We start from the raw sequence: 19,388 nt of genomic DNA, 5'->3' as shown, positions 1-19,388 counted from the left end.
GTGTCCATGGAGCAGAATCATGGAGACATTCATATCTCTCAGGACTAGGAGTGCAGGACTGGCTTTTTATAAACATGGAAATTATTTTTAGCCATTTTTAATGTTTCGAATTCTTTCCCTTGAGATGTGAAGAAAAGGAAGTTGAAGGGAATATCTGTTTTGACATAAGTGAAAATGGACACTGACTGAACTTCTGACATGGGGGAATGATATTTTATATTGTCTAAGAGCTACTTAAACATTTTAAAATAAAAACCCTTAAAAGACTGATAAGCCAGGAGCATATTAGTTAAAGATGCATAAAAATAAACTTCTGATCTATATCTGCAATACTAGATTGTCACTATAAATGAAAAATGTTATCAAAGGTGTAAATTTCAGCAGGTAGGAGTCAGGTGCTTTTATTCCCTAAGCTGTACAGAGAGAGGATGTTACACACTTGCATTATATCTTTGTCATATTAAATTTCAGTTTATAGACCCTTTTTAACCTTCACTTTAAATATTTTCTGTGTCAAATTTCAGTTTACTGTATTTACTATGAGAATGCAAGGACAACTTTTCAACAGTAAGCACTCTATCTTAAAATCTTACATTACAAGAGCTTGCAAAACTTTAAATTGAAAAATAATTCTCTCAATTCCTATAGGGAAGAGAGGATATGAGCTGAAAAGAATTTTAGCAGCAAGTCTGAAAGAAAAATGGAAAGACCTGCAGCAAGTGAGGAATTCTGCAGCAGAACAGCCAAGTGCACACGGGTCAGAGAGTGGGCATTCATCTGCGTGTACAGTCAGTAAAAATTGTGGCTTTGGTAGACAGTCCTAAGATGGTTACTTAAAGTATTTTTTATTTTTTCATTTTTATTTTAACTGAAAATACATATTATTGATACGTGGGTGTGATTTGGAATACGTCAGATGAAATGTGAATATTCTAAACTGATCTATGTAGATAATTATCTATAAAAGATAATTAGCCTTAACAGTCTTTTGCCCTGTGAAGATGGAAAGATGTCAGGGGATTCTAAATTCTTTTTTTCATAGAGGCCTCAGTCTCTTTCTTTCTAATTCAGAACTTAATTAATAGAACAGAACAAATAAAGTTAATGATCCAAATATGTACTGAGGTATTTTTAATATTAATGAAATTTACCTGGAAGTTCTTAGTGAGTTTTGAAATACAATTTTGTGATGTTTGGCCTTTGAAGACCAGTGTTCTAAGGCTCAGGAGGCAGAGCTAATTTATGTAGACTTTTCCTCTGTGTTCTGTTCACTGCAGTCGTTGCTGTTTTGTGTCCTTGCAGTTCCTGAAGATGCAGAACCCTTTTATGGGCTGTGTTCATCTTCTCTGCTCAGCTGCAGCTGCCCTCCTTCTGCAAGCCCCTGAAAAACTGTGCTGTGATTTAGGTGTTGGCTAGGACATGTTTTATATCTGAATATAACTCCTAATTACTCTCTGCAATTGTTATGTAGCCAGTGACATTTTAGTATATGAACTTAATATTAAAATTTGATGATAAAATGTTGTAGTTATGAGAAACCATTTCGGTATAAAACTGTTGATAGACTATAAATTCTGATAATATCTCTTTGGGAACTACTAAAATAAAAATAAATCTTTGAAAGATTTTCCAAGAGCAGGAAAATCTTGGCTCAGAAAAAAAAAATATACTATTTTTGGTCCAATTTTCTGATTTTTGTTAAACTCTAATGAAACTGATGGGATGTTTCAGATAACAGGAAAGAAATATTAACCTTGTTACACTATAAAATGTTCTACTACAAGGGCACAGGCAGTGCCCCAGTCTGCAGGGGCATGAGCAGAGTGCTTGTTTGTGAGCTGAGGATTGTCTTGGAAAGGTGCTGAACAAATGGGAACAATGGTCAAGGAGCTGCTTGGACAGATAATTTATGGTCGTTCTTGAAACTGTGCAGAGTTTCCATGAAGCTCTAATGGAGCTACTGTTGTGCAGGTGTTTTAAAACCAATATATTGCTGGTGTTTTAAAAGAATATAGGGGACAGTATCAGTTTTATATCAGATAGTTTTCTATTAATATTGCCCTGTTAAAAGATTCTAAGGGAAGAAAATATAGCTGATCTCACTCATTCTTGTTTTATGAAGATAAGATGCAAACCAACCTAATTTTTATTTTTGAGCAGTGCTGAAGGTACCCTTTTTATTAATAGCAGTTATAATGCTGGCAGAGCTGAGATCTGCAAGTTAGTAGAGTTTTGCAGAAAGATATTTTTACTACAAAATTAGATAAATACGGAATTAACTGTTCTGCCAAGTAATTCCAGCTGAATACTTGTCAGCTCTGTGGTGTGTTCCTTACCAGTGTAAAATGAAAACAGGTTATCTTCATTTTAATTTTCCATCTCAAAAGGAATCAGTTGAGGAAAACCTGATGGCAGGACCCTGAAATCAGTGCCAAGGTCAGACCTTACCAATTTGGCACTTAAGGCAGAATGTTCCATAGAAAACAGGTGCCCAAGAGAGCAGTACAGCAAAAGCTGAACGTGTTAAGTAATTACTTATTTACAGAGTAACATGCCTTCCTGGTTTTCAGCTGTCCAAAAGAATTCCAGGCTTCTGACTGCACAGTGGTCCAGCTTCAACAGGGAATGGAGTCCCACCAAACTTTTACTCCATGGTGTTCTCCAGCCACTGCACTGTATTGTACTTGGGAGGGCTCAGGGCTCTGGGTCCTGTATGGATGAAGGTGCCAGTGAAAGGAAATAATGGCCATAAAATTTCATTTCTAGTATTTTCTGTTTGCTCACTGTAGACAATATTTCCAACACAAGCAGAGAATGACTGTATTCCGTTTGGGGATTAAATGAATTGGCACTTGGATCATTTCACTGAAACACCAGTTCTTACAGAAATGTAAGATGCATTTAGATGCTTCCAAGTTAGAGGTGGCTTTGGTAACTCCTGAGTCTGTAAACTGCCTTGAAATGGCTGCACTTTCTGTTCTGGTGGGAGAATTCATGCATCATGTGAAAAAATGGAATGTGGAGCAGTGGGCTGGGGGTGTCTCCCTAATCAGGTACTGGTAACAGCCTGGATATTTTTTCCTGATGTATCAGACTAAAGTGAAGAGTCTCTTACTGCCAGGAGTCTCTTCTGCAACAGCTCCCAGATCCCTTAATACACACTACATGCATTGCTGTCTGAGAGATTTATGGGAAAGTGCTCTAGCTGTACTTCAGTGGAGAGCCTGGAAATTAAAGAATTTATTGTTTTCTGTTCTGGGAGGGAGGTTTGGATGAGCCCATTAGCATGACACAGAGGAGCAGGACAGACAGCCTTATTGAAATATGTCCATTATTTCTTTTGTTTCATATTTTAAAATAGTAAATGTAATTTACTTCTACTTATTGCTGCTAAGTATTTCTCTTGTGATAGAAAAGAAAATGCAGGAGGTAACTGAAAGCTTTTGCTTACAAGATTGGAATCAAACTGGAAAGCTCTGCGAGAAGCTGGGGCTCTTACAGCTGGTCAGTGCTGGGACATGAATGGTAAATACCAAAGAACATAAAGGTTTCTGACCTTCCTGGGCCACTTTAAGGCTTCATGTAATCCAGTGCCCTCTCTCCATCTGTGCTCACATGGAAATGTGTAGAGAAAAAAATCGATTCTTCCCAGCATAATCTCCAATTTCAAGGTAAGCAATATTTGCTAGGTTCTGTAGCTAATATCCCATGATGAATTCCTCTTTTGTGACTTTATCTGCTAATTTTAAATACATACTACCCACAGCATGTCAGAATCTTTTACAGCTTATGGGTTATGGGAAGATGTACCTTAGATATATTTCTTGGGGCTGTCTTTGTCTGATAACTCTTTGGTCTTCCCCTATTCACCTTCTCCACTGCCTCTCACAGTAAGTCACTATGGTATCCTCGTTGTCTCTTCCAGGCTGAAAATCCCTTTGTATTTTTTAATGCCCTGTACAGAAACTGGTGTGCAACTTCTGTTACGTTATCCTCCTTTGTATCTTTTCTCATTATACTTTATCTTTGTTGAGAAGGCTGAAACTGAAGTGATACTCAACATTTAGTCACATCAGTCTTTTCTTAAAAAAAAAAATACTGTTTTCTCTTTTGCTTTTTACTTTTTCTAGGAATCCCTACTTATGCTGTGTGTTTTATTGACTGTTACTGAGCATTAAAGTGATGGTCTGTATCAGATTTCCTGAGTAGGCACCAGGTAGTTCAGGGACTGTCCCTGAATACACACAGGTAATGACCTGTTTGTACCCTTAACTTGGTTTAAATGGATGGATTTGGTTTTCCCAGGGCACAGCAGTGGATGTTATCTCCCTCTCAGTAAAGCTTTTGACACTGTTTGCCACAACATCATTGCAGACAGGGTGATGGAGTTTAGGGCAGACAGGAGGGCACTGAGATGGGTTGAAAGCTGCCTGAAATGCCAGGGCTGAGGGGGCAGAGATTGGTGGCACCAATCTGGAGGCAGCCACCAGTGGGGGATCCAAGGGCTGGACACTGGGCCCCTCCCAGCTCAGCATCCCCTGGAATGGCCTGAAGGACAGGGCACCTCCTCAGCACCTCCAGAGAGGAACAAAACTGGGAGGAGTGGCTGGCTCTCTGCAGGGCTGGGGCTGCAGGGGGACCTGGCACACTGGGAATGGAAGAGACCTTTGGACATTCGATAAAGAGAAGTGCCAAGGCCATTCCCTGGGGAGGAAAACCCAAGGCCCAGCACACCCTGGGGCTCAGTGTGTGGCAGGCAGCCCTGCAGAGGAACATTGCTGTTCCTGGTGACTGCACAAGGACCAGGGAGTGACTCAGTGCCCCCAAGGCAAAGGTGGCAGTGGTGTCCTGGACTGCACTGAGAGGGGAACTGCCAGCAGCTTGAAAACTCACCCATGTCACCTCCCAGGCTGGAGAACTGGTAACTGACTTCCTATGCTGTGTTTTTAACCTTCTACCTTAATAGCTGTTTATTCTTTTGAAGACTTTCTTCACATCCCCTGGCAGTTTCTGCAATAGTCCTTGATGCAAAGCATTGTTAGAAGGCTTTGGAAGTTCAGTTGTATGAAATGCCCTCTTTGCATGTTGCTGATTCCCTCAAAGTGCACATCTGTGAGATGGGACATCCCTCTTCCCATGCTGATTCTTCCACCCTGTCACACTTACCCTGTGTGCACTTATCATTCCTACCAGACAGTGGTAGAAACATCTTGGTAACTCTTTTTTAAAATTTTAAGTCCCAGAAAGCCTCTTAAAAATTGAGACTATGTGTGTTAGACATTTCCCATCCATATGGCAATGAGACCAGGCACTCATCCTTGAGTTCTTCAAGGCTTCTCAAATGATTACCATTGGCTTTTGGCACTTTGCTCCTATTCATTCTGTTGATTCCTTTCTAAAATATTTTGAATAATTTCTCTGGTATTTGCCCTCTGCTGGGGAATGTTAGGTTGGCTGTCTCATGAAACTTTTCCATAAGAAATATATAAGCAAAGAATGAGTTTACATATTCTGTCATTTTTTTACTCCAACTGTCCTTCTTAATCTCAGTGTCAGACTTCTTTTTACAGTCTATTTATTATTTCTTGTGCCTTTCATGAGGAACTAAATCCTCTTTAGCATACTTCTAATGTTTAAATTTCTTTCATATTTTCAGCTTTTTCAAGGACATCTCTGATCAGCTGCTTTTACTGGCTTTTTAATCCAGCTTTCTCTTTGTGTAATCTTTCTAAAATCTTCCTTGAACAGGTTCTCTGGTGCCCAAGAAAAATTTGGTGGCTCCACTCAAACATACTTATAGTTACCTCCTTGAATTAATTTTATTTTCCCATTTTGCAGTTAGGCATTACTACAGTAGATGGTTTGACTAGCAATTGTCATATTTTTAGAGTTTCTGATATTATTCTGATTGTATTATTATTCTGATACTATGCTATGTCAGCACCCTCATTAAAAACATTCAAAAGTACTTTGAAATTATGTCCTACAGTGGTTTTTTTCTATGTGAAATTTATCCATTTTATTGAGATGGGGTTAATGTATTTATTATAATTAATGAACATTCACTGGAGTTACATTGCAGCAATCTGTGTCTGATAGTTGTATTCACAGCTGCTAATAAATATTTTCTTTCTGTTAGATAAATGCTTTGGCAGCAACTGACTTTTCAAAAAGAAAATCAGAAGTGCTTCAAAAACACCCTCTAAAGAGAAGTGTGTAGCTAGAACATATTCACCATCTCTACTTCATCAGTACTTTACTTAACTAAAAGCTTCGCCTTTTTATCCTACTTGCATTCTATGTTCCTCTGAGAATGCATTTTTATTTGTTATGGGAAAGAAAACGTATTGTAGCTTTTGCAGAAAAGGAACAAACCCATCAGCATCCCCAGAGCATCAATTTATCAGTCCAGATTCCTCATGTGTAGGTGCTCAAGGCTGTGCTAAGGCTACTTTCCAAGCAGACTTAGAGGCAATTCTAAGGTAGGAGGCTCAACATACCATTGCAAAATTAGTTAATCAATGAACCACATGATTGCAGAGAATTATTTTCTTTAGCTGACTTGTATTTTTGTCTTTAGTTTCTATCCAGGGTAAGAAACTCTGATGATTACAACTGCCATAACACAATTCTAGCTTAGCTCTTTAGTTACTAGACAGGAGTTGAGGAGATGGATGGATTAAGGATAGTGAGACTATGGGTATAATAACTGTAATTATTTTAAAACAGAGAAACTGCTGGGACCTTACATGTGGCTTGTGTGGGATCAGTCTTCTGGGTTGATGCACTGCTACTGACTGTAGGAGTTCACTGCTCTGTCCACTGGCAGAATTCAGGTAAGTACCTGAGGACACTGCTTACAAACCAAGGAGGATTCACAACTACTCCTGGCTCCCAGCATCCAGATTTTATCCTATTTGAACTACATCTTCTCTCTTAGCTGCATCATCCAAAATCCTGGTTAAAGCAAATCCCACAATCTGTGACCCTTATCTTGAATCTGATCCTGTAGGGTGGCAGCTGCTCTCTCTCATTTAAGAACTGCTCACTTGGAGATATTAAGCAGCATCCATCTGCCTGGAAGCCTCTGCTGGAAACCCAGTTCAGACAAGGGTTTAGAAAAGCTCTTTTAATGGGCCACTTAAATTCAAAGCCTTCAGCATCTCTGTGGGAAAGCAGCCTATCAATCCACAAAAGCATTTAGAAACCAGACTTGTTAAGGAAACTGGAGAACATGTAATATAATGAGTGGACAGGTTAATGCACATGTAATTAAATATTGGCCTAATTTGACAGCACTGGTAATACTGCATAGGGGTCAGTGTTCCTAAAGGTCAGCTTCCTGTGTGACATTAACTCCTTTCAGGGCATATTTGGTATTATTACAATTACTACCTTGCAGAGATGCAATGCTCCGGTTTTTTGAATAGTAACAACTTCTACAAGATAAAGAGACGAGATCAAGTATTTTAAGGTATTTTTATTTAATAAATAACTTCAGTAATAGCACTGTAAAAAGTGAACATCTGTTAAAATAAAAAGGCACTTAAAACAAGAATATGACTATGATGCAGTTTGAATGGTCTTGCAAAGGCAAATATACATGGCACATGCCAAGAATGATGTGTGACTGTTCACATGACAAACTATGCAATCTTAGCTACAGGGTAGAGGCAAATTTACAGCTAAGACTGCTCAAAAAAAAAAAAAAAAGGAAAAAAAGCCTGTGTTGATACAAAAATATTACAAAAATAATGGCAACCGAATACGTTAAAAAGATTAGAAGGTGACAAAGCACCAGGCTTGAAAGCAAAGAAACATTACAGAATAAAGACACAGCTTCACTAAGGCCCTTAGGTGATCTGAGGATGTCTTGGTAAGGTACTTCATGATACTGCCACCCAGGGCTTGAATTTACAAAGAAAAACTAAGTAAGTTACCAGTCAGCAACTTCTTCAGTAATGGCACGTGTTTTAAAGCTATTTTTTCCTTCTTAACATTCTTCTCAAAACTTTTCATTTTAACCATAACCTGGCAATATGCAACTTGAAAATCAAAGATAAGTATGCACACACTTTTCAGTCTTGTACACTGCTCCCCTCCAGCTTACTCAACTTACCAAACACTTAATCATTCATCTAGCAAGTCAAAGACCAATTAACCACCAGCTCCATGCTACATGAGTTTAATTACATCTGCAAACTCAAGCCCTGATTTCCCTGTAAAGCTAAAAAGTTTAATACTAAATGGCTAGGCAGAGCCCTCATGCTGATTGCTTTAACCCCTTCCCTCCCAGTCCTGCCATGCAGCACCATGCCCTGCACAAGACCTGGATTCACAACACGGGAATGGGAAAGGTCAAAAAGGCACCATGTGACCTGGGCTGACTAGGCTACACAGTCTCAAGTTTTTTTTTTGTCCCACCTCTGGCACCAATTACTCTTATTTGCAAAAAAAAAAAAAAAAAAAAAAAAAAAAATTAAAGAAAAAAAAAAAATTTACATAAGGTCTATTTTCACACAGGAAAACAAACCTGTATGTAATTCATTAGTAAAATCACTGCAGCTTGCCCTAAATCTATCTTATTGTGACTACAAAAGTTGCTATACTGCATACAGTGTTGTGAAGTTATACAAGCAGTGTTCATTTTCCCTCATATTTAGGATTGACCACAGTCGTCACTGCACTCTTGTAAATAGGATTTTCACCCTAGAAAAAGAAAAAAAAAATTATATTAACATTTAAAGATATGAAAAAAGATCTGTGTTTGCAAGAAGCATAAAAATCAGCATAAAAAACTACCCATTAATGCTTTGCTTGTATACACAAACAGCTTAAGTCAAACTAGTTTTCCTTCTAGTAACTTGAACAAAGGCATGCACAGCTAATAAATAAAGCAAAGGGTTAGCAGGATCCTGTTCCATTTGCACCACAGAATTCCTTGGAGGCAGCTGAACCTCAGGGCTGAGGCATCACCCAGGGCTTGCAGCCCAGGGCATTTTATAGAGAAGAACAGAATTATAAACACCAATGTTTGACACCAGGACTGACCACAGGCCACATTCTGCTATAATAAACATTTAAACAGCTTATCTTACATTGTAATTGAATTCTAGAAACAACTTGGAAAGACTGCTAGTATTTTGCTAATACACAGTCAATATTTACAGTGAACATTCAGTACTTGTCATTCTCATTTTATTCCTGCAGATCTCCCCAACCCCCTTAAGAGGAAAATGTACAGATAAAACAAAGAAACTTCTGCACTGGTGCAGATGCTGTAATAAAACAATTATTTCTACTGATATGAGGCAAGCCTACAGAACAATTGCTTACATCTCTCTTGATGAGATTTAAAACCCCCTAAATGAAGCTTATTTTAAGCTTCCTTTTCCCCCAGGTTTCCTTCTATCTCAGCACATCTTACTTCACTTATGACATCCTTGCACACCTCAGATGAACTCAAAATTAACAAATAAATCTTCACAGGAGAAAGGACCAGTGCTAGAAGGGCCTGGAGCTGCAGCCTGAACCTCAGCCTGAGTGAATGCTGTGTGCCAGCATGGAGCTCTCTGTGCACACACAGCTGCCTCCTGAGAAAACTGAGCTCAGCGAGGATGTGAGCTCCAGTGCTGCCTGGCCAGGGCTGGATCTGCCCTGCAGCACAGTGAGGGAATCTCTGTCCCTCCAGAGCTCCCCACCCCAATCTGAGATGGGCTGTACAACCAGACTGACTCAACTCCATTTACAATATTTCAGGTTAAACCAATTTTTCCTACACTCAATTAAACGATGCACAAACACCAGGTGTCTATTTTTCAGGGTCATAAACCTGGAAAAACAGCTTGGAATACCACAGAATGTGCCAAAGGCAAGCAAGAACCTCACTTGGTGTGAAATTTTTTCATCATGGCGCCTGGGAAGTTTGCTGCCTTCTGTTTGCAAGGCCCAGCACAGGATGAGTAACTGCTCTACCCCAACACCAGAGGCTGCAGCTGCTCTCATGGTTCCTTTCACAGAAAAAGGGTTTTTTTCCCCACAGCCAGCTTCTCTAGCATGCAAAGAGCAAGAAGGCACATCCAATCTTGCCTAGATCCAAGAGACCTGTCCAGCCAGAGCCTGGACTGCCAGACAATGGAAGTCAAAGCTCTCTGTTCAGTCTTCTCAAGATCTGACTCAATGTCACCTGGGCAGAGGTGTCACCTGAAGGAGGAGCGGGGTGTTCAGTGCTGGCTGTGCTTCACAAATACAGTGGAACAGCAAAAGTCCTTTCCCCCTTCTATCAGCTCCCAGGCAAATGCTGTCTAGATTAGAAGTGTTTCACCTACTGGTCTGGGAAGGGATGAGGAGCAACATTTGGTTGGGGTTGTTTCAATTTTAAATCATGGACAATCATGTGATGTCACCAGTTCTCACACAGACTAATTAATCAATGCAAAATTATGACCTTCCCTAATATTTTTAGCAAAAGGTTTGCAATAGTAACATGCAAACAAAACGGGAAAAACACGTAGGGATGAGGGATTTAATCTGGTACTGAAGTATCTCTTTATGCCTCAAAGTTCTTGGCAATGTACATTGCTTATTTCCTTGACAAGTTTTAACAGAGAATTCTTAAAAATACAAATATAAACCAATAAAGTTTATGATGCAGAGGAAGTCTGTAAGCATGAGAGGCTGTATCATAGTAGAAGTTATTGTGCAGCTCCTCCATGGCAAGGTGTTATGTAATAGTTGTGCTGTGTGTAATGCTTAGCCTCCAACATTTTACAGAACAGACTCCCCCCAGCACATACAGGGGCTATACACTCACATCTTTTAATTTCTAAAAGAGAGATAAATTCTACCAGATAGCCTAGGAATGGGTCTAAAGGTAAGGACTATAACTTCAAAATTTGCTAGGTGCTACTCATAGAACTAATTTGAACCTGAAATCAGGCTTAACATACAATTTGAATAGCAAGATTGCAAGTTTTCTACTACACTGCTTTTTGAAGAGAAGTCAGAATTGAAGTTCTCATGCTGTTGATTTAGCATAAGCCCTTTAAGGATATTGAAACTCTGTCCTGCCTCCCCTTGTACTTGCACTTCTCAGAAGCACACAGTGGGATTTAGGTCACTGGATAAAGCACTCGACTGGCTGTCTCCCCATGTCAGGTCAGTGTCTCAGTTCCCATTACAAATAATGGAGATTTAGTCAATATTCACAACTCTTCAGCTTAACCCAACCTGACATTTGATCAGCTAAATGGCTCCTGAGGCTCTACTGCCTACAACTGCAACACAGGCACCTGATGGACCTGCAGGTTCCTTCCCTGCTCTCTTCTGGTGAAGCCCTGGCTGCTCCAGCCACCACAACCACTCTGCCTTGGGCCTGCCTTAGCAGGGTCTCCTGCAGACAGCTCTTCATTAAAATAAATATCCACTAATCCAACATGATGCTCCCCTCACTCAGGGCCTCTCACAGCTGGCAGAGAGTATATATTTTCAGAAGCATTAGAAGCATTCCAGTCTTTTCATTGGCCACTAAAACATGGGATTCCAAACTTGACGTCTTAGACTAATAGTATGATTTGGAATGCTCCCTTTTCTTCATGGCACTGCAGAGAATACACTGGTTTAAGCATGCAGAGTTAGGGAAAACACATTTGCCACATACCCCTACAAATGAAAACTCCATGCACACTTAAACCAAAATTAAAACTAACAAACAGTAACCACATACAAGACTCAGCGAAATACTGAGCAAAATAAAGATGGAGGTACTTTTAAAAAGTCTTTAAAAGACTGGAGTGATCAAAGGACAACAGTTCAGTCCAGTGTTACATAAAGATGAAACTATCACACAGAATAGTTCTGTGTTCAATTAACCTTCTTATTCCTTTTGCTGCAGGGGCTCAGTGTTCCAACAGCCACTGAATTACCTCCATGGTGGGTTTAAGACCTAAGTCACTGTAAGAAAAGGAGTTAAAGCTCATGCACACGCTGTTCAAGAGCTGCCTGTGACTGCTCCAGCCCCCGCCGCTGTCCCAGCGCTGCTTCCCAGGAGCGCGGGGCCGGCTCCGTGCCCGGGCGGCCGCCAGAGGGCGCCGCCAGCCCCATCCGTCCATCTGTCCATCCCTCCGTCCATCCGCCCGTTCGTCCGTCCATCCCTCCATCCCTGGGCCACAAACCAGCGCTCACTGAACACAACAACTCACAGGAAAGGGACTGAAAACACGGTATCTCTGCTCCCACACCTAGAGCACCTCCATCATTCAGCAGCAAGGCAAGTCACAGGCATAAAACCCAACTCAGGAGAAGGACAAGTCTCTGCGACTTTGAGCGCTTTGAACTGGTTTTTTTTTTTTTTTTTTTATTTTATTTTAACTAGTAGCTGCTAATAAGGCTAACCAAATTACTAGAGACCTAAATTTCTTAAATTTCCCATATTTTATTATTTATGTCTAATACAAATGTGTTTATCACTTGTGAAATTCAAGATGACTGAATTTGGAATCTTTCTGAAGATGCTTTGCTATGCACAATCTATCCCCATGCAGGAGTGGTAATGGCATTCACTACAGATAGCAGCTCCGTGTTTTAAATTTGTAGCACAGCTTTTTAGTCCAGAAGAAATTTATCCTTAGACTTGTTACAAGCATGATTGCACCAAAGCTTTTTATGGCTGGTTGGGGTAGAACCTGGGCAAACCCAGCTGTTTGAGCATTGAGCACTGGGATGCTGTGGCATCATCTGCACCACCATGGAGCAGCACCAGGGAAATACCTGAGTACCTGGTCCATGGCAAACTCCAGGTGCTGCAGTTCCCTCACCACACAGCCCCAGCCCGTGTGTGGATGATGGCTGTGGGACAGGGGAAGGGTCACACAAACTGCACAAAGTTAATTTGTGGATGCACACACCTGGAGGGAATCTACTACAGTGTGATTTTCATATAATGGGATTTCAGATGACTTTCCTGCCTTGATATTATAAAGCAACTCTTCATCTAAATGAGAGGCTATGGCAATAATCTAAGACCACCAGAAAATCTATCTATAGGGAAAAGCAGGACCTTGTTTTACATCTCATGGCTCACCTACTTTGACAATTCTGACTTCCTCCTTTCCGGTGTTCCATAAGAATAAACCCACCTCCCTCTCTCCCCAGACTTCTAATATTTCTATGAGTATCAACAATTACAAAGTCATGTTTAAAAAACCCAAAGCACACCCTTTTCACACTTTTAACCTTTGTATCTGAGCGAGCCAAAAAGGCAGAAATCAATCTCTCCATTTACACCAGAGAAAAGCTTTTGGCAGGAAATACATTTTGAGGAGAAATGGCAGCACCAAACATTACATCCTGAAGAGTCACAGGGTAGAGAACAAGAGCACAGAATGGAAGTTACACACCGTATGGGTTGTTAGGTGCTTGTCCTGCATGCAACAGAAAGTACACAATTAAGAGAATGGCAGAAGAACAGGTAACAGAGACTTAACCAGATGGAGTATGTGAAGTGTTAGAAAGGACCAAAAACTCAATCTCCTCCCCAGAATAATTGGCTCTGGGAAGAAAAATGAAAGGGAGGTGAATGTGGTTGATGTAGCAGGCAAAAGGAATGTGTTGTTTACAATCCATTTTAGACACACTGCAAAGTGAAATGATTGTGAAGAGAAAAGGAAAGTATTCATCAGGAAGGGCTTGGAATGCTACACAAAGTATTTGGAACTGTTGTCACAGTAAGAGCTTAAATATTCTCAGTTTCTGCTTTCTCCCCTTATTTTTCCTTTACAAAAAACTTTTGAATGCAACACTGAAAAAGGGAGACAGCAGGCAGTATAAAATTAGAGACAATGGATCCTTCCCTTCCACTGGCTTCTGAAAAACTCCGTTGATGTTTAATGGATGTGCTGCCTTCACAGCTTCTTAATTCCCCTCCCTCTAGTCTCATCTCTGCATTACTTTCTCTTAGTGCTCTTCTGACATCCATTCCCCATGTCAGCCTCCCTCTCCCTCCTTCCCCAGCAGCTGGGGGTCCCAGGGAGGAGAACACCTCCAGCACTCATGGAAGGGCAGTCTGAGTCTGCAGAAGGCATCAGCTCATCCCTTGTGCTTCCCTGACTTCCTCTCCTGGACACTGCTGTTACTCTGGGGTGTTGGGTGTGAAGAGGACTGAACTCAGCAGCTCCAACCAAATGAGGTGCTCAGGCTGAGTTTAGGAGGGAGTAGAAACTGAGTGAAAAATGCATCTAGAGGGGACAAGAATATTTCCTCCTGTCCTATTAATGTTCCATATCTATGGACACCCTAAAGCTGGCTAGGTTACAAGGACTGTGATATTGCCAGTTTCAATAGAAATAAGGATGAAAAAAATAAGGTGCATATTTAATTATAAAATTAGTAGAGTATATGCATTTCATACCTTAATTACAGACTACATCTACACTAGGTTAATAAGTCAAAGCAGTTGACAGAAAAAAGTAATGCTACTCTGCATGTTCACAGAGGTATTCCAATAAAAACAGGGATATTTATAGGCTGGGATATTTTAGGAGTATCTAATCTAGCTTAGCAAAAATATTGATTTTAAGCGAACTGACTGCTGATTTGAAGAACTACAAGACAAAGCATCCCCTGTGTGTCTCTCTACAATCCAAAAATATTCTTCAATCCTAGGAGCTGCTCTATTATGTATCCACACATCTAGAAAAAATTAAGAATCACTTGTAGTATAGTTTAAGCCAGTACTGGCAGTATTAGTAAGCAATCTCACTGTCAAAACCAGTTAAAAATTTTCAAGCTGCATTCTTGAAAGCCCCACAATCAAAGCAGAAGTAAGATACACTGAGCAAGACTCAAACTGTGATTAACAGACTGTGACACACAGTGAGTATGAAGTACATGCAAAGGGGGAAAAAAGGAAAGAAAATGAAAGGAGATACAAACTGAGACTTAGAGACCAGCTTTACGTCCATAGTTTGGATTCTTGAAATTGTTAATAGGGCTCTTGTATATTGGATTTTCTTGCTGAAGTAAAAGAAATGGTCAATGTCGAATAATTCAACAGGAAAAAAAAAAGCAACATTCTCAAATATCACTGAAAAAGAATCATGCTATATATAAAATAAAATGTTAGTAATTTTTTCCCCAGTGTGAGAATAATCAATTTTCTTAAATAAAACCAAAAGGCTTCCTAGGACAATTTTTTAAAAAGATATTTTCTTATCAAGCCCATGGGGGTGTTGACTTCTAGAGAACTGTGGTGAAGGGGCTCTTGATTAGAGACTCCTGACCCTGCCCAGAGGCAGCGACTCCGTAGCCTGTGGAAGCCATAGACCACAGGCTTGCTTTCCTTGCACATTTCTCTGCTGACAAAGAGCTGGGGAGATTTCAACAAACCAGTACCAGCCATGATTCTGCAACTTTATGGAAGTCTCCCAACTAACCCTGTGTGAGCATTTACAAGATTTCCTCACTCAGTGCAAAATTTTCTTCTTCGCTTTCTACAGAAGTGACTCATCTTTGTAATAAACGTTTTAATCATAGGCTGTAAAGTGTGATAGAACTGCAAAGCTGAACTGTTCTGTCACCATCACATTTCCTCTCTGAAATGTTATTTAAACCTGAGCAACTACTCTCTTTTCTGCCTCAAGAAACACCTCTCCAAGAGGACTGGTTATAATCTGAAACACTTTAAAGCACATGAACAAAAATCTTCTATTTTTCCTCCACTATTGTAGCTTTTGTGCATAGAAAAGCTTCTTGACTCACCGTATCCCACTTGGCATTCATCTTCTCCTTTTCAAATTTAGCAAATTCTCTTCTGTCATGAATGATCATTAGTAGTTTCCAAATCAATAATAATGCAAGTCCAATAAGAACAATTCCAGCAACCACACCAGCTACAATGGGAATGATGTCAGGACCACTGGGGCACTCTGGGGAACAAAGCAAGGGAAACATGATTTTCCAAAATGGTAAAGGTAATGTATATCCAGAAGCTGTTAATCTTTGATTTTGTACTGAAGCCAATATTTTAAATATCAGATATGCCAATACTACTTTTCTTTCAAATAACAGAATTTTTGGAATATGTACATCCTGTAACATTCCAGCTTATTTTTATCCTTCTAATTTGTGTTTGATCTTAGCAACAGAACAACCTGTTCTGAAGATAAAGTCTATACACTGCTTACCCCTTAAGCTAATTATTTACAATATTAAGAGTAAAATAACTAGCAACTGTATTTAAACATGCAAGAGCTCCAAGTCAAAGCTGTGGCAGCACAAATGCCAACCAGCAGAACAGGCCCCACGCACAGAAACAGAATACCCCGAGTTGGAAGGGACCCACAAGGATCATTGAGTCCAACTCCTTCCCTGCACAGGGATGTCCCAAGGGTCACACCCTGTGCCTGAGAACATTGTGCAAACACTTCTTGAGCTCTGGCAGGCTCGGTGCTGTGACCACTTCCCTGGTGAGCCTGCTCCAGTGCCCAACCACCCTCTGGGTGAGGAACCTTTTCTAATATCCAGCCTGAACCTTCCCTGACACAACCTCAGGCCATTCCCTTGGGTCCTGCCATGGTCACCACAGAGATCAGTGTGTGCCCCTCCTCTTCCCCTCATGAGGAAGCTGTAGACTGTGATGAGGTGCAAGGTGATTTAAAGTGGCTGACACAGAAATAATAATCCTCCAAATTAAAATCCAACTCCACTATTAACGTAAAATTCCCAATAATCACAAACTGAAGAAAGGCTTTTGCAGAGCTGAGTGCACAGACTGAAGGAGTCAGAAGCAAATGAATGCAAGTCCTGTGCAACAGAACAACTGTGGATAGAACACAGCTTCCCCCACACTCCCTGTCTTCATAGCTGCCTCTGCAAGAGTCAGGGAAAGTGGGAAGGGACACAACAGGAATTCCTTGGGAGCCAGTAAGGAACAAGTGTCTGCTCCACAGAACACAGCTCTACTGGCCAGAGCTTGTTCCTTCAGCACTTGTATGGCACAAATTAAGGTGCCTCCTCGTGTACATGAAAAGGTCAGGCCCCAAAAGCATAGGGCATATACAGCTTGTCCTAGGAGAGAGAGCTCAAGTTCCTCCTCTATACTGTGGACTACTTTTGTAGAGAATTTAAAACATTCTGAATTGAAGAAGTATTTATTTCTAAGAGCTGCTAGTCACTGGACTGTGTTAAGTCATGATCATCAAAATGATAAATTCTGAAAATGCTTAAAGAATATAATGCAGCACTAAATCTCTAAGGTGTGCATTTTCTATCAGGCTTTTAAAAATCAGCAAACTGCTAATGTACAGAACCATAAATTCTGCACTGTTAGATGCAATATCCAGTGATTCAAACTAACAATACTCTTGGTAAAGAAAAGATAAATTACTGATGGAGCTATAGAATTGGTCTCACGTTTTTTTTCCTATCATAAGATTGATCTATTAGGGATTAACTAAACAAAATTATTTTGGGATCTATTACTGAAGGCACCACAGTCAAGTAAAAGCAAAGGTTCTCAGCATAAAAAAATTCAAGCAGTTTGCAGCATAGTACACAATTTCATGCAGACTGATCCCAAATTATCAAGAAAAGGAAAAGAAAAGAAGGAACAAAACCCCATAGACACCATTGTTTATGACAGAAGCATAGTTAAAAAAATTATCCAATTTATCTAAATAGGACTTGCTACAGGGGAGATAAAGTAAGTCAGAGTACATCAAGTGCAAACAGGAAATGTTTCAACAAATATGCATATCTGATTTACCTTTTGTTTAAAAAAAAAAAGAATCTGTTTCTATCAGCCCAAGGGTTTGAAAAATCTAGATCTAAGGAAACACATGTTTTTCTAAACTTTTTTTCTACTTTTTTTTCCACTTGGACATGCACAACTGTCACTCAGGTGACAGGCACTCGTTTCTGAATGCATTTAACTCACCCAAACCAACCAGAGGCAGCCAACAACTGCACAAATCAACAACAAAGGAGGAACATCATGATCCTACCTGGGGTCTCCACCACGTGGACATTGGCTTCACCATTGGAGTTGACAGAGTAAGTGAAGTAGAACCAGCAGTCATCCACGTCCTTCTCTTTGCAGTGGGACAGGGGGTCGGGCTGGCCGGGCTGCGGCAGCTTGTCGCGGCTCTCCACGCGCGTCATGTTGAAGTGCATGCACTCCTGTGAACACGTCTCCTTCTTCTCGCCCTTGTCAAAAGCTCTGCACTGAACACAGTCCCTGGGCAAGAACAAAACAGAAAAGTGCTTCTGAATGTGTGCATGGAAGATTTCTAGCATTTAATCTCAAGAAATGTTATGGAGAAAACACAGGGCAAAAAGCCCAAAAAACCCCAACCACTTTGCCATAAAGGTTAGGAAAAAAATAAAGTTGTACCAGTCAAAAAATTTATACACCTTGAGATTAACAAAAGTCCTTTTCATAAGATCCTCTTTCCCTGAATGTCCTACAGGTTTGAAGGAGAGAAAAAACCCCAAAGTTTTTCAACACCTCTACCTGGGAAATGAATACTCTCAGAGAAGGCACTGTAAGAACAGAGTGGAACACACACAGGTTAAAAAGAACAAACTCAGTGATGGGCATTACAGTGGGGTATCACTGAATAATTCATTGAAAAATGCAATTGAACAGGATGTTTTTACTAAAAATACCAAGTTTTTTTCTCAGCACAAAGTGAGTCGCACAGGAATCCTCTTAGCCACTAATCCTAAACATATTTCAAAGTTTTCATGCAGAAAATGCTAGGTTTCTAAAAACCTCGATTTCCAAAGGGAAGGATGCAAATTTCACTGGCTTACACAGGTCTAGGTTTAGTTATTGACTGTCAAGTTAGTAATTTCAGTATTTCATTTAAGTAAAAAGCTGAAATTTTAACTATCAAAAGCTTTGTTTTAAAAATCCTCACATATCACAAACTCAAAACACACAGAAGCTGGGACTTGGTTTTCTGGGTACATACTTGTGCTCTGCACAGACACCGAGGCAAGTCTGACACATTTCACAGGTGGGGCCTTGGAATTTGGGATCTGTACAGTTACAGGTGCCACATTCACAGGTTCCTCTCCCATTGCAAATCTGCCCATTTGATGCCATACACGGTGTAGTATCCAAGGAACAATCGCAGGCGCTGCCAGTGAAGTTGGGGAAACACTCGCACACTCTGCACTTGCAGATTCCATTTCCTGTGCAGTGAAAGGTATTGCAATGAGATCAAGTCTAATACAGAAACATCTGTGACTGTGAGAAATAAATGTTCACCACCTCAGGGTACATAAAAGAAAAAGAAACCATGGCGAGACAATGAAGAATGAATTAAGAGGTACAAAATAAATTTTAGCTCCTTGAAAGACAACTTGCAGGCATTTGTCCCCTTTTC

General features: G+C 40.3%; 1 protein-coding gene across 1 annotated transcript in view; it reads right to left on the bottom strand.

The window, feature by feature from the left end:
• Positions 1-8,525: 8,525 nt before the first annotated feature.
• The window catches only part of ITGB1 (integrin subunit beta 1), a 42,720-nt gene continuing 31,857 nt past the window's right edge, over positions 8,526-19,388 (bottom strand). The window contains exons 13-16 of the mRNA XM_058821224.1: positions 18,972-19,194; positions 18,000-18,232; positions 15,757-15,923; positions 8,526-8,709 (exon numbers count right to left, since the gene is read on the bottom strand). Coding sequence (XP_058677207.1) covers positions 8,644-8,709; positions 15,757-15,923; positions 18,000-18,232; positions 18,972-19,194 — 689 coding nt within the window. The 3' untranslated portion in view covers positions 8,526-8,643. The remainder of the gene's footprint in view (positions 8,710-15,756; positions 15,924-17,999; positions 18,233-18,971; positions 19,195-19,388) is intronic.

The sequence above is a fragment of the Ammospiza caudacuta genome, chromosome 1 (assembly GCF_027887145.1).
Source record: "Ammospiza caudacuta isolate bAmmCau1 chromosome 1, bAmmCau1.pri, whole genome shotgun sequence".
Lineage (NCBI taxonomy): Eukaryota > Metazoa > Chordata > Aves > Passeriformes > Passerellidae > Ammospiza > Ammospiza caudacuta.
Note: the sequence above shows the minus strand (reverse complement) of the source record. Positions and strands in the feature narration are given on the sequence as shown.